This window comes from Tachysurus fulvidraco, chromosome 21 (genome assembly GCF_022655615.1).
Source record: "Tachysurus fulvidraco isolate hzauxx_2018 chromosome 21, HZAU_PFXX_2.0, whole genome shotgun sequence".
Taxonomy (NCBI): Eukaryota; Metazoa; Chordata; class Actinopteri; order Siluriformes; family Bagridae; genus Tachysurus; species Tachysurus fulvidraco.
This window is the reverse complement of record NC_062538.1, coordinates 12,873,292-12,891,677: the sequence shown is the minus strand read 5'-3', so window position 1 is coordinate 12,891,677 and position 18,386 is coordinate 12,873,292. Positions and strand designations below refer to the sequence as shown.

General features: G+C 37.5%; 1 protein-coding gene across 4 annotated transcripts in view; it reads left to right on the top strand.

Moving 5' to 3' along the window:
• The window catches only part of dacha (dachshund a), a 113,008-nt gene that overhangs the window by 66,725 nt on the left and 27,897 nt on the right, over nt 1-18,386 (top strand). For all 4 annotated transcript variants that reach the window (XM_027140005.2, XM_027140004.2, XM_027140003.2 and 1 more), the window contains exons 3-7: nt 4,385-4,516; nt 16,640-16,774; nt 17,005-17,177; nt 17,326-17,461; nt 17,641-17,709. In XM_027140005.2, coding sequence (XP_026995806.1) covers nt 4,385-4,516; nt 16,640-16,774; nt 17,005-17,177; nt 17,326-17,461; nt 17,641-17,709 — 645 coding nt within the window. The remainder of the gene's footprint in view (nt 1-4,384; nt 4,517-16,639; nt 16,775-17,004; nt 17,178-17,325; nt 17,462-17,640; nt 17,710-18,386) is intronic.

Below are 18,386 nucleotides of genomic sequence, written 5' to 3'. Positions count from 1 at the left end.
ACTCTTTAAAGAATACAAATGAATAGTGACTGTTCCCACCTCTTTTTCACTGTCTGTCAGGTATAAATTTGATACTTCTCTCTTCCATGAGACAAAGTGAAATGGAGCACTTACACCCTCACTCTCCATCCCCAAAGAAAGAGAGAAATCCAAAATTTAACAATGCATTCAGTGGGTGAGAGACAGAGTACTCAAGTAACCCTCTTTCTGATCTGTCTAAGCTTGTTCTCACAACCTATTATTTACTTCTGCTTGTCTTACTCTTCATCACTGTTTTGTTATCTGCCTCCTTTCCTTTTGGTATATACTGTCATATACAATTGCAAAGCCAGTGTGTTTATGTGAGTGTCAGTGAGGGCTACAAGTGAAAAATCTACCAGCTGATTGAACACTGCATCAGGAAATACTAGCTATAAATATTTGATGAGGGATGGGGAAGTCCACAGACATAGAACATCTAGACTGTGGGATCAGGGAAATACACTGGAGCAGAGCAAAGAGGATGGGTTTCCTTCTGAGTCTGGTTCCTCTCAAGGTTTCTTCCTCATATAATCTCAGGGAGTTTTTCCTTGCCACCATCAGATCTGGCTTGTTCATTAGGACAGATGTTAGAGATATATAATAACTTCATTAAAAAAAATTATTTATTTATTTATTTATTTATTTATTTATTTATTTATTTATTTATTTATTTATTTATTTATTTATTTTCATTCTTATTTTCATTTCATTTCTACCGCTTATTTTTTTCTTTCATTTTTCGGTTACTATACTTCTGTAAAGCTGCTTTGAGACAATGTGAAATATTAAAAGCAATATACAAATAAATCGAATTGTAAAAATTTAATTAATGCAATACTGCTATTGCTAATGCACTTTATCTATAAATTAGCAGTAGCTATAGCAGTATTGTATTAATTAAATATTTACTTAATTTATTAAATTTTTTCTGATAACCTGTAATATGGCCTTATCACATATGGTCACCCTGCTGTAAGTTTGTTTCTGTTGATATGAGACCCAAATCTTTTTCATTATGTAATATAGAGAGTATTAGGCATCACCAGAGTGAATATGGAGAACATTCAAGTCATTGCATGTGAAATAGAGAGAGGTAACGGATTCTGATAACCTGTAATAGGGCCTTATCAAATTTGTTGACCCTGCTGTGTTTGTTAAAAAATTAAGTTCATTCATTTCTTTTTGAATTGTAACACCAAAGATGAGTAACACTGAGTATAATCTGGGGTTAGTGAGTAGAAATCAGTTTTAATTTAAATCAGTGAACAATCTACACTCCATAAAAGGTCTATAGGCATTTTGGGCTAATCTTAAATGGTAATGTTTAGGTGTTTATAAGTTTATAAAGAAGCTGTTTTTTTTTTGTTTTTTTGTTTTTTACAAAACATTACCTGTTTAGAAATTTACAGTGTAATCTACTTTGGTAAATTATTCCTACAGATACATTTTTACTTGCAGAAAAAATAACAGGCTTTGTTACATTAGAAAAGTTATTTGTTAGTCTTGATATCTATGTATTTATTTAATTATTTAGAAATAAACGTTGGTTATATTTAATTTCTCATTACTCCCTCCTTATTTAGGTGTCATAGGTGTACCAGAGCAGATTGCTAACCCTAGCCACAGCATGTTACATACATCACTAATCTCTCTAACCTGTGTCTCATTACAGTATGCCTCTTAGCACCACTATTAAAGTTCTTTTTTTATTGTTATTGCCTATAGTCTGTAGGTCTCTTGCCTTGTATTTACAGTTTGTGATAGTAGTTCTTGTTTTATGTTTTTGTTTATTTTTACTGAAACATGAAAGTGGCATATCTGAAGCAGGCACGTGGTGCGTACCTTGGTCACTTCTGACCCCAAGAAGCTGCAATTTCATTAATGCTGCAAAGGCACAGAAAAAGCCTTCTTACAACCTGCCAATGCTGAAATTAATCTACTGATGTAACTTTAATTTAGAGATCAAAAGAAGCTCCTTTAGACCTTTTTACCTCTAGAACCCACCTCTTGTACCACTCTTTAATTAAATTGGACATTGTTGTCTAGGTTTTTAGAGAAAAGGGGGGCTGATTCAGCAACGTCACACAAAAGGAATCCAAACTACTTCAGACCTGACCTCTGTGATACACACACTATCCACACACAGACCCCAGATTAAAGCCCTTCTTCATATCTGCACAAAGTTTGTTATTATTAAGTTTGGCTTAGATGAACCTGCCTTATTCCAAAAAAAGGATGGATGGATCCTCCTAGCCACTTAGCATGACCTAGTGTGGTCAATTCATCTGTTCACTGCCACAGATCTCTAGTCTTCAAAAGCAAGAGTTTTAAAGGTGTGAGTCTCCAGTTGTTGGTCTGAAGAGCCATGTGAAAGGCAAACAATAAGCAATCTGTTTGTCCAACCTCTACAAAAACGGCTCTCGCCTTTCATGCGCCTGCTCCCATTTCTATGGGTCGCGACTTCTCTCGAACATCAATTACCGTTGCACACGCTGTTTGATCTCCAAGCTTTCTCCTCCAGAGGCATCGGATAATGTGCCTATTGTGTTTTTTACCTCCTTCCTTTTTTCCTTGCTTCTGGCATTTATATGCAATCTGTGCCCCAGTGGTCACTAGCCTTGCTTGCAAGTTTTTATTACAAATGAATGACTTAGCTTGTCTAAAGGATAAATGACATTCCTGATGTTTATAGCATTTCTGAGAAGTAGCCTCGCAAACTCTTTCAGTTTGTTCTACAACTACTGTATCTCTCATTATTGGTCATTTGTTGAAATCTTATCTTGTGGCTTTTGTATTGCCATCAGCATTATGGGTTACTCTGGACAAATGTTTCATCCAAATAAAATAACAAAAGCATAACAGAACAATTGATTGCTTGGGAAAAGGGCTAAGCTTTAATAGTTAGTTTTTGGGCAGGTATAAAGATTTTAATGAGGCTGATCTTTCTGTTTGATTGTATTTTCAAAGAAGTTCAGAGACAGAAATTGAGTTAAAATTTCAGTCCTTACTTATTATAGCCAGGATTTGTTTGTGTGCTACTGTTTTAGAGATGGTGGCTAACTGAAGTATTACAGTTAAAAAAAACTCATTAAATAAGTAAACTGTGCCGATTAAACATGGAATCATACCCAATTTATTACCTTCTGCATTTCCTGTTTTTAGCCGGATCATCCGAGAAGCATAAGAGCAGTGTGTTTATTGTCTATATACATGTGAATGTCATGTGTCTTCACCCACCTTCATTTTAAAGTAGGAATTATTTTCTTAGAAGTATTTGGCTTTAGATCTGTTGTGGAATCCTGAAGCTGGTACCTTTTTCTTGGTAAATTCACACCATGTTTTGTAGAAGAGCATTGAACATTGCTTTTTATGCTCAATTTGCAGAAAAGAACAAAAATGAATAAAAGTGTGCCAACCAAGCTTAACTCCCCAAAAATCCCCCAGTTTCTTTCTCTGTATTATGCCACATATTCCTGAGGCGATACTGTTAATGAAGTAGATCAAGGTGACATCCATTCTGAACCTGGGGACAAAAAAAGGATGAAGGACATGAGCCTTTACTTTCTTTTTCCACTAGAATGGGTTATAAAGAAGTTAGTAGCATAATGTTCAGGAAAGCCCCTGCAACGTCACTTAATGAATCACTTAATGCAACCCCTCTGTTGTTTAATTGAATTAATTAGGGGCCTAATTGAGCTGAGTGATGATGGCTTCTGGGGTTGTAGAGTCCTTGATGAGCTGAAGGTAGGGCTCAGGAAGTATGCAAGAGTAGGGATGTCCTCCTGGGACACATACATACGCTCATAGGCAGGAGTTCATTGAACATGGAGTCAGAGAAAGTAGGTTTTTAATCAAATCAGACATTGTTGAATTCTGTCTAGAGCTACAATGGTTATGCTTTTAAAAAAAAATCTTAGAAAACAGGTATGTTCTATAAGTAAATAGTAAATTGTCTTACTAAAACGAAGGACTAATAATAATAAAATAGATTATAAATAAAAAAATAAAAATATTTATCTGTATTTTGTGGTCTGTGTCGTGTCTATCATATAATCCAATTTTCCTATCTAAACGTTTAACTTGTACAGATTTATAATTACATTTTGAAATACATTTAACTGAACTGAAATTACAAAAATACACTTGACTGACTTCTGTTGTGGGTTTTGTTTTTTTTATACCAAAAAAAGGTTTTCACTTTGTCACTTAATGTCCAGAAAAATCACATATTCAAAAGAACTTGTAAATGAAAATAAAAAAACCTAGTTCAGTGATGCGGTGCCTACAATATTTACCAAAGAAGTGTGAGATAATGGATGTGTTTGTGTGTGAATGCAGATTGCTGACATGTTAATTTTTCCAGGTCTTACAGCAGCGGCTATGGCAGAGGCAATGAAGCTGCAGAAGATGAACCTGATGGCCATGAACAGCCTCCATGGAGCAAGCAGTCAGAATGGCACAGAGTCTGAAAATGAAGAGCTTAACTCAAACGCAGGTCAGAGTCCTGAACGCGCACACACACATACACACACACACACACACACACACACACACACACACACACACACACACACACACACACACACACACACACACACACACACACACACACACACACACACACACACACACACACACACACACACACACACACACACACACACATTTGTGGTATCTTTTTCTGAGGATCTTTAATTTTGACTTGACCTCAGCGATAGTCAATCTCTCACCTTGAACTTATCTGACCGTTTCATATAAATGCATATTTCACAATTTCATATAAATGTTACTGTATTTTTTCCATGGATGCTTGCTAGCAGGAAAATTAGACAAATTATCTAAATGATAATAAGAGTACTGAAGTAACTGAATACTTTGTTATTTACTGCAGTGATGTTACATTCCTGATGTTGTGATTATTTTATACCATCCATACAAATATATCCTTTATATAATCATGCGTGCACAGAAACACACACACACACACACACACACACACACACACACACACACACACACACACACACACACACACACACACACACACACACACACACAAAACTACACTATAATCACTATTTTGTGAGCCAGTTGAATCAATCAGTACAACTGAATCAGTTTATCAGTTTCATCCTACAATCCATCACAATTCATCTAAGACAAATGTTCCCTCTTTCTACCAGTCAATCACAATTACATCAGCTGCATTAAGGGTCAAAATGGAATGAACAGACCACTGGTGTGTGGAGACAGATTAGAGTTTAGTGTGAATCAGGAGAGATGCTGCACATAAAAGTCTACAAACACACGCGCACAAACACACACACACACACACACACACACACACACACACACACACACACACACACACACACACACACACGTAAAGGAGTTTTATCTTTGCCTTTCTCTTTTTCTGTGTGTTTTAGACATACTTTATTGAGACGAATGACATCCTTAATGTTCACCACCTGACCATGCATTTAGATTGTTATGTTACCAATAAGACACATTCACCACACACACACACACACACACACACACACACACACACACACACACACACACACACACACACACACACACACACACACACACAAACACACATGCTTTATCACAGTGAACAACAGCAAGCACAGACACACAGTTTGCGTGAGTCTGAATATTCAGAACGTATAAAAATAGGAGGTTTCATTGGCCATGTCAGTCAGTAGCCAAGCCTACAATAATGCATCCAAAGATAAACATTAATCTTTTTCCTTGCTTTTATAATGTCATAAATTGAATGTACCTTAACAGTAATAAATGGGATAGAATTATAATTAGATAGAATTCTGATAGAGTCTATTATTCAACACTCCTTTACGTAAGATTTAGGCCAGAGTTACTGAAGGTTTTTAATCACAGTGTGTCCTTTGGTAAAGTTACTCTCAAAGTTGATATGGGTTGAAACCTGTCCCAAGAAGAGACATCTGTCTGTCTGTTGGTCTGTCTGTCTGTCTGTCTGTCTGTCTGTCTGTCTGTCTCTCTCTCTCTCTCTCTCTCTCTCTCTCTCTCTCTCTCTCTCTCTCTCTCTCTCTCTCTCTCAGGAGCCAAGACAAGGCTCCTGTTTTTCTTTCCCTACTTTTTTCCTTCCATCCCTCTTTTCAAAAAACATCAAAGAGATCTAGGTAGATCACACCACATAACATCAGTTATATATCTGCATTAGGTACTCAGGTAAGATTTCAATCTCCAATTTCCCTCTTATCCATCATATGAAACAAGAAAGCACATAATAGACTTGCATGGAAAGGAAATCAATATTTTTTATCAATAACCTATAATTCAAGATTTAACACATCAGAGGAAGTTTGAGCCTTTGGAGTTAGAGACCATGGATGCTGCAATTACCAGAGGAGCACTTGTTAAATGGTGTCTTTAAATATAAATATATCCTTAAAAAACAAAAAGGAATGAGTGAGGAAGGAAAAAAAGGATAAAAGAAGGAACATGTGTTTTTTTGTCCTAAGCACCGGCAGAAATATAGCTGAGCAGAAAGACTCATTGGTCTAATGGAGAACTGTCAGAGAGAATCACTGTCACAAATGACATCAGAGAGGAGCTGATATATATTTTTTGCTGGAGCAACTGACAAGTTAAAAGTGAAATGTCATGCATAATTTAAACGGCTCTAAAATCTGTCATCCATGTGACTTGCAGAGTTAGCAAAAAACAGGTGTGTGTATATATGTGCATACTGAGAGAGAGCCATGGAGTTGGGGTAAGTGGTGGTAGAACAGTGGGAAAGAGAGGTCACAAGTATGTAAGAGAGCACTGGAATGTCGCTCAGCACTGGATGTGTGGGTGTGTTTTTATGGAAGTACGTGTGACTACCAAAGTGGTCAGCATTTTCTTTTTCTTTTTTTTTGTATCTCCCATTTCTCCTTCATTTATTTCTTTGCATTTAAGTTCTTAATCATTTTACATTGTTTCCTACAAAAACAGACTGTTTTATCCCCTATGGTTCTTTTTTAAAATTCATCCATTTTCTGATCTGTCCAATTACTGTATGTTTATTTCTTTTCTGCTTTGGGTGTTACAGATGTTCTGCATAATGATTTATCAACCTGTTTCAGTGTTTTTATGTGATCCAAAGGTAAATGTAAGTAAATTCATGACCGTGAAAAGTGAGTAAAGACTTGTGAAATCCTAGAAAGCAATATTGACTAATTCAGAAATACAATATACTGTGAATTTTAGTTCACAGAACATGCTGAAGAGTCAGAAATACCATTCATGCATTTCTTCATTAGTTCATGCATTTGTTCATTTGTTCATTCAACTTAATTATCCTCTTTGTCAGGGTCATGGTGGACCCAGTTCTAATGTCTGGAACTGGGCACATGGTGGGTGAACAAAGCCAGGATATGTGCTACACCATCACAGGGCATCATGCAAACACATTCTAAGGACAAGGCACCTTCTTGCATGTATCTGAGACCTGGGAATAAACTAGAGACACCAAAAAACATGAGAAGCAAAACTCCTCATAGACAGTAATCTGAATTCAGGATCAACTCAGGACACTGTGCCATTTTGAGGCACAATGTTGATATCTTCAAATCTTCCTTTGACTACTGAGTTAAAATATATGCCAAGAATCTGCCCCTTGAATTAAAACATCTGTTAGAAATTGTTATTCATTTAAACTGTCCTCTCTAGTCTGACAGGAACATGAGAAATGACTCTAATTTTCAGGCCCCTTTACATATTTAAAAACTACTGATCGGTGATCAGTGATCATTACAGACCAGTACTGCCCCATGTGGCCCCTTAATTAAAGGCAGGGTCTCTGATTTTTGAGAAATGCTTCAGAAAAGAGTCGGGCCGAATAAAAAAAAAAATCAAAAACAAAATTCAAAACAAACATGTAGCCAATGAGCAGAAAGGGGTGGGGCTTGTCAATATGAGAGAGTGTTCAGTGCGCATGTGTGAAGTTAACAGAAAGCGGTTTTAACATTGACTTGGAGGATAAAAACAATGAAAGAAAGCGAAGAAAGGCTTACAATAAGGCAATAAGAAGGACGTGTTAATATAGGATCAGCTTTCCAGCGCTGGAGAGAACTGAAGGAGCGGGAAGTTGTCCGCATATTCACAGATTGGAGTTTCCCGAGTCAATAACTCCTGAGCTAAACACTGTTACTACACAAATAACACCTCTTTTCTATCGTAGTAATGTAGAGAGGCAGCTACAACTGCGTTTTGTGTAGTAACTGTTTATCTCAGGAGTTATTGACTCGGGAAATTCAACTTTACTTAAAATGCTGAGGCGCTTTTTTCCTTCTCGATAGGTGAGTAACGTTGGTTTTGCTTTGTTTCACAGGACTAATATATGCCGTCCTTTGCATGATTATGCTTGTGTGTCATTTTTGCTTGTTTGTTTATCTGCAATCGTATTGTTCTTCCCGGATAGACACATTTCTTTCCATTATTTGCCTGGGTTGTGTATGTGTGGGCGGGGCTATCAATACAGGGGTGGGACCCATTTGGGTTAGGGACGTGTTTGTTTTTGTGATTTCAAATGTCGACATTAGCTTTCAAAAATCGGAGACCCTGCCTTTACCTTCATTTTAGTCATTTTCTCATGTTTGAATTACATAAACCTGTGTTTTATTAAATTAATTAAGGTGACCTGGGGGTCCGAAACTGTTGTCCCTATGGCTTATGTATCAAAATCTCCATTGTGTGTCCTCCAGCTGACTATTGGGTATTATGTCTATGACTATAAGACACAAAACAATGGAACATACTTTTTATTAATTTTATTCTATTTATCTCATATATCAAAAATACATTTACACAAGTACACATCTAAACACTTACACTTAAGTGTCCATGAAATGTTAAATATCCATGTTAAGTAGCCATAAAATTATCTGCCAAACATGTTTATATTTTATATATTTTATATATTCATTTTTATATATTATACAGTAGCTACAATTGTTACTAGACATTATCATAGTTATATCAATTTTATTTATTATACAGATGAAAACGGTGTCCAAAAATCCTCCCAGAATCTGAATACTTAGAAGCCACCACTTTGAAGTGTAAATAAAAAGTTGAGAGGTGCATGATAAAAGGTTTGCATACAACAAAGTGTCCAGTGTGACATGGCATGTATCCAAAGCATCCTTATTTAGTCCCAACCTTTGGTCCAGCTAATGGGAATACATTCCATGTAATGATCCATAGTTCCTGTTGGTAATGAGATTTGGGAATTGCTTGTCTGTTTGACCAGATGATAGTGTATTAACAGAGTAGGCCAAGCAGGATGGGTGGATGTGTCCACCCGGAGCCCCAATGTACTGCCTCATTTGTCATCCACCTGACAACGGAGCTGCCACAAGGGTCCAAGCAGGGATTAATTTCAAATGAGCCTCAAAATGTCATCTAATGAAAGTCCATAAAGATGGAGCAGACTTTGGCTCCTATTCTAGCCAAATTAGCCATGGACTGCAGAGAAATCATTAAACACCCGGCGAGTTCCTTGTATCTGTGAATCAAGCTACTGAAAAGAAAGAAATTTTCATTTTCATTTATTTACTGAATTTGCATATTTACTTATTTAATTTGTATATGTTTTTGTTCTCTGGCACATTCACCAATTGTGTGGCATTCAGACAGATAGAGAGATACTTTTTTGTTAGTTTGGCCCCCATCTTCCATGCCACTCATTGACATGTAAATGCGCAGCAATATCAAAGAGACATATTCTCAAGCTCCCTGTGAAGTGAGTACTACTTATGATCAAAGACGAGATGTTGTAAACCGTTCAAAGAGAACAGAGTCCTCTGATGACCATTAATGTGCTACTCTTATAAGGGTAAGTGAAAGACTGTGCCATCTTATACACAATATAGGACTCCTTTAGAGAGGCTGCTGAGATGTTTAGCTTGTTCATCAGATGTAAGCTTAGTTCATTAAGCTTAAGGTGGATGCATAAATATAATGGAGGTGATTGAGAGGCAGTGGTGAAAGAAGCAATGGACTTGGATAGAAATAATTACACAGTATGTTGAGATCATTTTATTTCTTCTACTATTATTCCAGCTTGTTAAATGTGACATCTGGAAAAAAGTTTATAACAAGTTTCTTTTTCATATATCAGATTCAAGATATTTTTTCTCGGATATGTAAAGCCATTTTCTCTCTGCCTGCTTTCAATTTCCCTACGTGGTTTTACACTACAAAATGGTGTGGATTTAAAGATGAGGTGGTGTTTACAAACCTAACACCTATATACACACATATGCAAACACCTAAAATGCACTTTCTTTCAGACCTCACCTTTACTGTGAAGTACAGAAAACTACCATCACATTCCATATTCTTTTTTTATCCATATGTTTTTTTTTTCCAGGGTAATGGTTAAATTATTGACAAAAGATTGGGAATTTTTTTCTTGAATCTCCTAATAATATTACATGGATCTTCCCATGGTCCTTGGTTAAAGAAAAAAAAATGTAAAAACTGCTTACATGGTCCCAGAGTTCCCTTGGCACCACTAGCACAAGGTTTTTTACCAAGAAAAATATAGTATTTCCGCACTGATCCACTTTGGTAAATCCATTGCACTGCCGTCTTTTCTCCTGTCAGAGCAGCTATTTACAACAACCTTCATCTGACTCCTTGCTGCAATTAACACTTCATTAAGAGAGCTCTTCTATCATTTGCACTTTCAATTCATGCACTTTTGTGCCAAATCTCTTGTGGATTGTTTTCACATTCCAGGAGAGAATTAATGACTGATGATTTCAATATTTTTATTCTCTTCCCTGATGAATTTTTATTTTTATTTATTTATTGCAAGTAAATGCATTTCCTTATTTCCCTAAATTTACCACACTACATGGTGTTATAGCGCAGCTTGGCTTTTAATTGCAGCATAGCTTTAAAGAGATGTTTACACCTAACACACTCTGTTGAATGTAATTAGAGTTGTGCTATGGTGTAGTTGAGGTTGACTTGTCAGATAAATTTGCTGCTCCATTATGGCACGCTTGACTGCAGTAGGAATAGTGCCAATAATGGATTGTAGGGTATTTGGCAAAAGAAATCATCTTCAGTGTAGCAATTCATTGTGTACTGCAATTCCCCTTAATTAAAACAGGGTACAGTTGATGAACTTTAACTTTCTACAATACAGGTAGCTCCATTATGTGTCATGAAATTGCACAGAAATCTGTGTATGTCCCACAACACTAATGAGGATGAAGCTGACATATGGCAATCAAGTAGTAGTCATGAAGCTCATAACTTTTAAAAATAAGATAAAATAGCTGAAAATAGCAATGTAAAAATGTATTCTAGAATCTTTAATGACTACATACCCACTGTAAAAAAATTAATATGTGCATCATCCAGCTTAAGAGCTTACCTGAAGGTCAATTCACTGGCATGGATTTTTCTCTGTGGTTCAGTATAGACAATGGTGTAGTGAAATTAAGTCACTGGATTATGCATCTAATTCTTTATAACTTAAAATTCAGTCATACCATTAATGACATGAATAAGATGACATAATTAATATTGCATGTTTATTTTAACATCCATTGTCCATCAGACATATTAAACACTGATGATTCTGTATATTTCAGACTTTTGAACCAAAAGACAGGCAGTTTTTCTTGTTCAGGACAGCAGAAATCAGGTTGAATGTGAATAATCTGCCGCATATTACCCTGGCATATTTGTCATTAGCTTGGATTTGCATGTACCTTGTTTAGGAACTGGGAAAGAGAGCATACAGGGGGAAACAAGGGGGGAGGTTTGGCCAAAAGCACAGCTGTATTGCCTGCCGTCCTGATTGCCTCTCCATCCCTCGCCCTCATTTATCTTCATTTCTTCCCAATTACACCAAATTAGCAATAGTCTCAGTTGCATTACCAACTTAATCCTCCCCTCTTTTTTCCCTTTTCGTAGGGAAGCATTATGCAGTGGCAGATGATTCCTTGGCGGGAGTTAGGGTAAACAGCCATGAAAATGCCACCCTGGCAGATGGCGAAGCCCAGAAGAAATATGACAAACAGAGTGCCAGCGTGCAGTCCTCTGCCTGTACCCGCTACAATCTGTTATTGTGCTCCCGGATAGTGTGTGTTTGTGTGCATGTGTGAGTGTGTGCAAGAATTGCCGATGTAACAATATTAATGAATGCGTGTGTTCAGTATGTTAAGCTTTAAATAGACATAGTGTCTACAAGGCAATGTTCCTTGTTCCTCTGTATCTGGTATCCTTAAATTACGTTAGATTGGATGCTGGGAATAAATGTTTGAAAAAGAAATCAATGCAATTATATAGTTATAGCTGCTACAATACTAAAAGTACAGTATATTCTAATAGCATTTTAGCAAAGTTTATCCACTGGCCAAATCTCCAATTTAGTGAGTGATCTAGAAGAGCTTTCTGTGGTCATTCCATTTAAGTATTTGTGTGAGCTAGTAGTTCATCGTACATTTTGTTTACTGCAGAGTAACTTACATGCACAAACCCAGCACATTCACAGGCCTAAAAGGGGCCTGGTGGCATAAACACATATTCACACACTGTTTATAACCATCATGCACACAAACATGCTGAGCTTTGACTACATCAACACAGGCGCCCACTCAAAAGAAAGCCCTAAAGAGAAGAAGACTCTAACTTCATTATGAAATCAAACAACACATTAACGGGCCAAATCTTTGTGGCAATACCAGTAACAAACCCACTCAGAAGAAGCTCCACATTGTTTGTTTATTGTTCTGGTCACATAAATTTTCCTTTGATTATTTCCATTTGATGTTTGAATAGCTAGCTAATGCTGCATTTGGGGTGCTTTATAAGAGTTTTTTTTGCAACTTGTATGAAAGTCGTTTTCCACCTCGCCTAAAGCTCATCTTCTACAGCTATAAGACTAAGTGGCTATTGGTAAACTTCAAACATACTGCACATGCAAAATTTCGAATAAAATTGCAGTGCAGCAACAATTAGAGACAATAGCAAAAGCATTATCAACAAATTATAACTATGTTGATGATTATCTTCTCAAAATTATCAAAGCGATAAATATGGTCACTGTAGCTTTAGTGTAGACTTGCTGTATCTGTATACAGTTTTTATCGATATAAAACAAATTATACTATTTATCTATCTACTATTAACTCATTTAATATCATTGAAGGGGTATTTTACACTGCTCCCAGTATGCATGGCCTTATTCATTTGACTTCCCTCTGTAAACAGGGATGGAACTGGTATTTCAGAAGAATTTGAAGCTTCGAGTTGATAAGTCATTTCAGTGGCTTTTGTCTGTAAGAGGGGAAATGCAAGTTGCAACTTTGCTGTGAACACAGCATTGAATCACTTTACTAGTGATTTCTGAGACAATGGCTAGCATTGTTATATTCATGTATGCTTCTCTCACATATGCTCTTCAATCTCCAGCCAACTGGAGAAGGAGTGTGGGCTGTAGGTAGGGCCAGTGTGTGTGGCAGATGGCATGACTAACAGGCCAAAGAAAGACTTCAGAGGAGGGAAGTAGCTAGTTTCCTATTCTTAGTATCTTTCACCTTTTCTCAAATACAAATGCTCATAAGTGTCATGGTTTACACATTATGTCATATCTAAATGTGAAGTCCTCATGTTAATCAGCACATCCGGAAAGATCATGGATGGCTTAATGTTACATTCAGCATTGTCCTGCTGGAAAAAAGGTAAACATGCCTTTATTTCATTAGAGCATAATCATTTGAAGATTTTTATAATAGTTTTATTAATTAGGATAAAGCTACCTTTTATTTATTACCTGATTCAAATAACAGATTTTAGATCTTTCTTTAGGACCTTATGCAGATGCATCTAATATTGAAGAAGTACAGTAGGAGTTGGACGGTTTGGAACTCACATTAGAAAAAAATAAGAGCTTGTATATGATGCAAGTTCTGTTTCCCTTTGTTCAACAAATGTTAATAATTGTCCTCATTTAACACTATAAAAAGAAGGAAGTCAAAAGAATGAATCTGGCTGAGGAATGATTTAGCAAAGGTGTTTTATGTGTGTGTTACGATATCTAAGAACAATATAAGAATGAACATTTTTAAGGGCCATTAACTATGTCAGTATGTGGCTAAGGAGGAGTCTTGTGATGGACATATTCTTAAAGCATGAGTGACAGCCAAGTTGGGTGCAGATTCTCACTCTCACACACACACACACACACACACACACACACACACACACACACACACACACACACACACACACACACACACACACACACACACACACACACACACACACACTTCCCTGGCTGGCACCACATTTAGGCTAATTACTCTAGTAGCCAACACTAGAGGAGCTTTTGGACAGAGCCCAAATGGGTCATCAGCACCAGCACTGAGGATAGTTGAACTCCACAATATATGTACTGTGGTTTACACATGTGTGCACATACACATGCATATATACCCATGTCAAAGGTTCTCTGATTTAGAACTGAATGATGGTAAACACACACACACACACACACACACACACACACACACACACACACACACACACACACACACACACACACACAGGTTCAGCGTTTATCATTACATTGCATTTATGTTAATCATAATTATGCTTGACAAGAGCAGGGAAAGGTCAAGTGGAAGTTGCAGTGCAAACAATTTTGCACTTACAAATATGCATGCACACATGCATGCATTCACACATACACACACACACACACGCACGCACGCACGCACACACACACACACACACACACACACACACACACACACACACACACACACACACACACACACACACACACACACACACACACATTATATCTCTTTGAAACTAATTTTTCCTCTCTGTAGCAGCTCTGAGCCCAAAGTCTGTCTGCTTTTCAAGCCCTTTGTACAGTTGAATGTATCCTAAAGAACAGAGTTATTCAGAAATGTGAGCTTTACTTTATACTGAATAAAAATCACAGATGCACAAAGAATTGAACTTTGTAGTATTGGTAATGTTTGGAAAATAATTAGTTCTATCTTCTCGATCTTATGCATCAATAATACAGGATATTAAAAAGTATCATTCACTATCTTATATAGGTGTGAGTGTTTAAAATTGGTTAGTCTTGACTCAGAAACTTCACTGGGAGAATACCAAATGAAAGAACACACACAATTTAAAAACAAAAAGAGAAAAAATGTACTTACATTTCTTATAGCAGTTAAAGAGGGTGCTATTTTTATTTGTAGCAAATAATTTATTGCAATATTTGATCAGTAATTTCACACTGAAGTTCATATAATTAATAGAATCGTTATAATGTATATTTTATTTTCCTGATAATAAGAAAGATTTTCTTTCAGTTGGTGTGTTTAGGGCCGGGTCATGGATGGATGGATGAATGGATGGTGTGTTTAGTTTTAGGAGGAATAAAGATTCTCATATTAAAGTGCAGTGATATAAATTGTGTGCAAGGACAAAGGGGGGTGATAAGAAATGAAACAGGACATGAAAATACATGCTCTATGTCTCACCTAAATGCAAAAATCTCTCTGTGATGGCAGATTTTGAATTTCACATGCTTTGTTGCACCCACCTCTGATGAATCTGATATGATCAAAATCCAAAAATGGATTAATTTCTAAATCAAACTAGGAATAAATTCATTTTATACCAAGGAAACATGCATGTGTCTGCATGAAAACAGAGCTTGTTAATTATCATGTGTTAATGTATGTACAACGTTTATCATCCTTCCTGCAAACAATTTCTCTGCCACATGAATCATAAAACACACACCCAAACCTACACACACTTAGCCTCAGGTGTGAGCTCAGCCATTACGTTGCCTGCTTGTTTTCTCTCACTCTTTCCAAGCACTCCCATATGAACAGCTCCCTGTGCTCTACAAAGGAAGAATTTAATTCACATTATTATTAAAAGAATCACTCACTGCAATCTGTTGCAAAAACACCATCTGCTGGATCACTCACAGGACCTCCGTTGCTTATTAAGCGGAATTAGACAATGATTTCCTCTTCTCAGCTTCACCTCCTCTCTCCCCTCCTCTTCAACCTCAGCTCTCAGCTAATTCAACTTAAGTCTTTTATAGCACTTAACAACTGGTTTCTCAGCTGTATCCCATTGATTTGTTTATGAATATTACTGGTGCAGGTTGGAAAGCTGGAGAATCCCATCATATGTTTGACTTTAATTATTACCAGTAAAATAGCCAGGCTGCCATGAACGCACTTTAACCATGTGCTTGCTTTTTGGACCTGGACTTTATATGTGGGCTTCTTCCATAAAACAAGCTTAAGGGATTCACGTACATGAGAACTGATTACAGAAAATTAGTTTGCCATGCAGTTTGACTGGAAGATCATTTGAATAATGCCTAATTATGAGTAGTAGATTCTCACCTGGTTCACCTTTTGAAAAGAGAACACCACAATATATTGAGGCTAGTGACCATGTACTGTTTTTTTTTTTTACCCTGTTTTATTGGGTCCAGACTCCTCTGTCCTCCTCTCAGTTTCCTTTTTTTTTCTCCAACTCTTCTTCTCCATCTCTGTGCTCTCTCCAGGGGGCAGTGAGTCATCCTGGGATAAGGAAAAGCTGCAGTCACCCCCCTCCTCTGGAGCACCGCATGGACTGACCCATGCCAGCCTCTCTGGTTCACACCTTACCTCACTGCAGCAGAGCCCCCTCCTGGCCAACCGTGAGTGTCTCATCCACACATTCACTCATTCATCCATTCACCCATTCATCCATTCACTCATTCTATTCCTTATGTGGTTATTATACAGCAAATTCAGTATTAGAAACTCCCTTAAATCATGGATGGATGATTTAAATCGGTCTCTCTCTCTCTTTCTCTCTCTCTTTCTCTTTCTCTCTCTCGCTCTCTCTCACTCTCTCCCCCTCCAATTTGCCCTTTCTTAATCTCAGGTCTAGATCTGCCTTTTATGATGATGCCCCACCCCCTGTTGCCTGTCAGTCTGCCCCCTGCCTCTGTTGCCATGGCAATGAACCAGATGAACCACCTCAACACCATTGCCAACATGGCTGCTGCTGCACAGATGCACAGCCCAGTGTCCAGAGCTGCAGCATCCGTCATCAAGGTAGTGGTTGATGGCTGGCACATACACACAGACACAATTATACGTATATGTTTTCTTTATTCTGTGTGTTTACACTGAGACCAAATGACACTAATTTAAAGTTTAAGACAGTGGGCTCTGTGTGTGTACTTGCATGTGTTTGTGTCAGGAGTGTGTACAGGAAAGTCCATCTCCAGTTCCATCTCTGGAGGAAACCCCTCGTCCAGGCTCACAGCCCTCCTCCCATGCCAGCAGCAGTGTGTCCAGCTCTCCACATCCACATTCACGGAGCCCTGAGCACCTGGGTACACACACACACACACACACACACACACACACACACACACACACACACACACACACACACACACACACACACACACACACAGAATACTGAACTCCATTTTGTGTGTATAAAATAGTTCATCTAGGACGGTTCACATAAAATGTCACATATACTTACTTTATGCTTATATTTTTGTAGTGCTGAATCCAACTGATGATGAAGTCAGAGAGACTGGAATTAACATGAAGAAAATCATCAAAGAGAAAGGCAAGAAAATGTGTCTGTGTCTGTGTGTTAAAGAATGTTTTTCACTGTGTGGAAAATATTGCTCATTCATGCAATTTATGCCATCAGCCAATCAAGGGGCAACGATTTTGTGTGTGGGGGGGTGGGTGATTACAGGTCTACAGTCATGGTTCACACCAAACATCAGCATGCGTTACACTAAAAGATTCTCTAGGTTTTCCTTCCAATTTTGTGTTACCCAAATCCCACCCACCATATAATACATATAATACAGCTTCTAATTGAGCACGCTAGTGATGAACATGTGCTCCATCCAAGACAAATGAAGACAGCCAATGGCATCTTCTTAAACTTTTCTCATGCTGCACCAGAGGGTGGTGTAACACACTCAAACAATAGTGCTATCCATCCTCATCTACATTCATGAGCTCACAGATGCCCAGAAATGGCTAGTGTCATTATGATTGACAGAGGAGATTATGCCACCCAGACAGCAAGGGGGGAAATTTAATTTTGTCATGTCAATGTGCATAAGAACTTTTGCTTGTAGGTGAGGAGTTTCTTCTACTTTTTCTATGTAGTATGCAGATGTGTATGAGTGTGTGTGTGTGTAACAGATGGCAGTCTCCACCTCACAGTTGCAGAACTGGGAGGAGATAGAGAAAATATGCCCCTAGGTACTCTTAAAGGGATTCAGT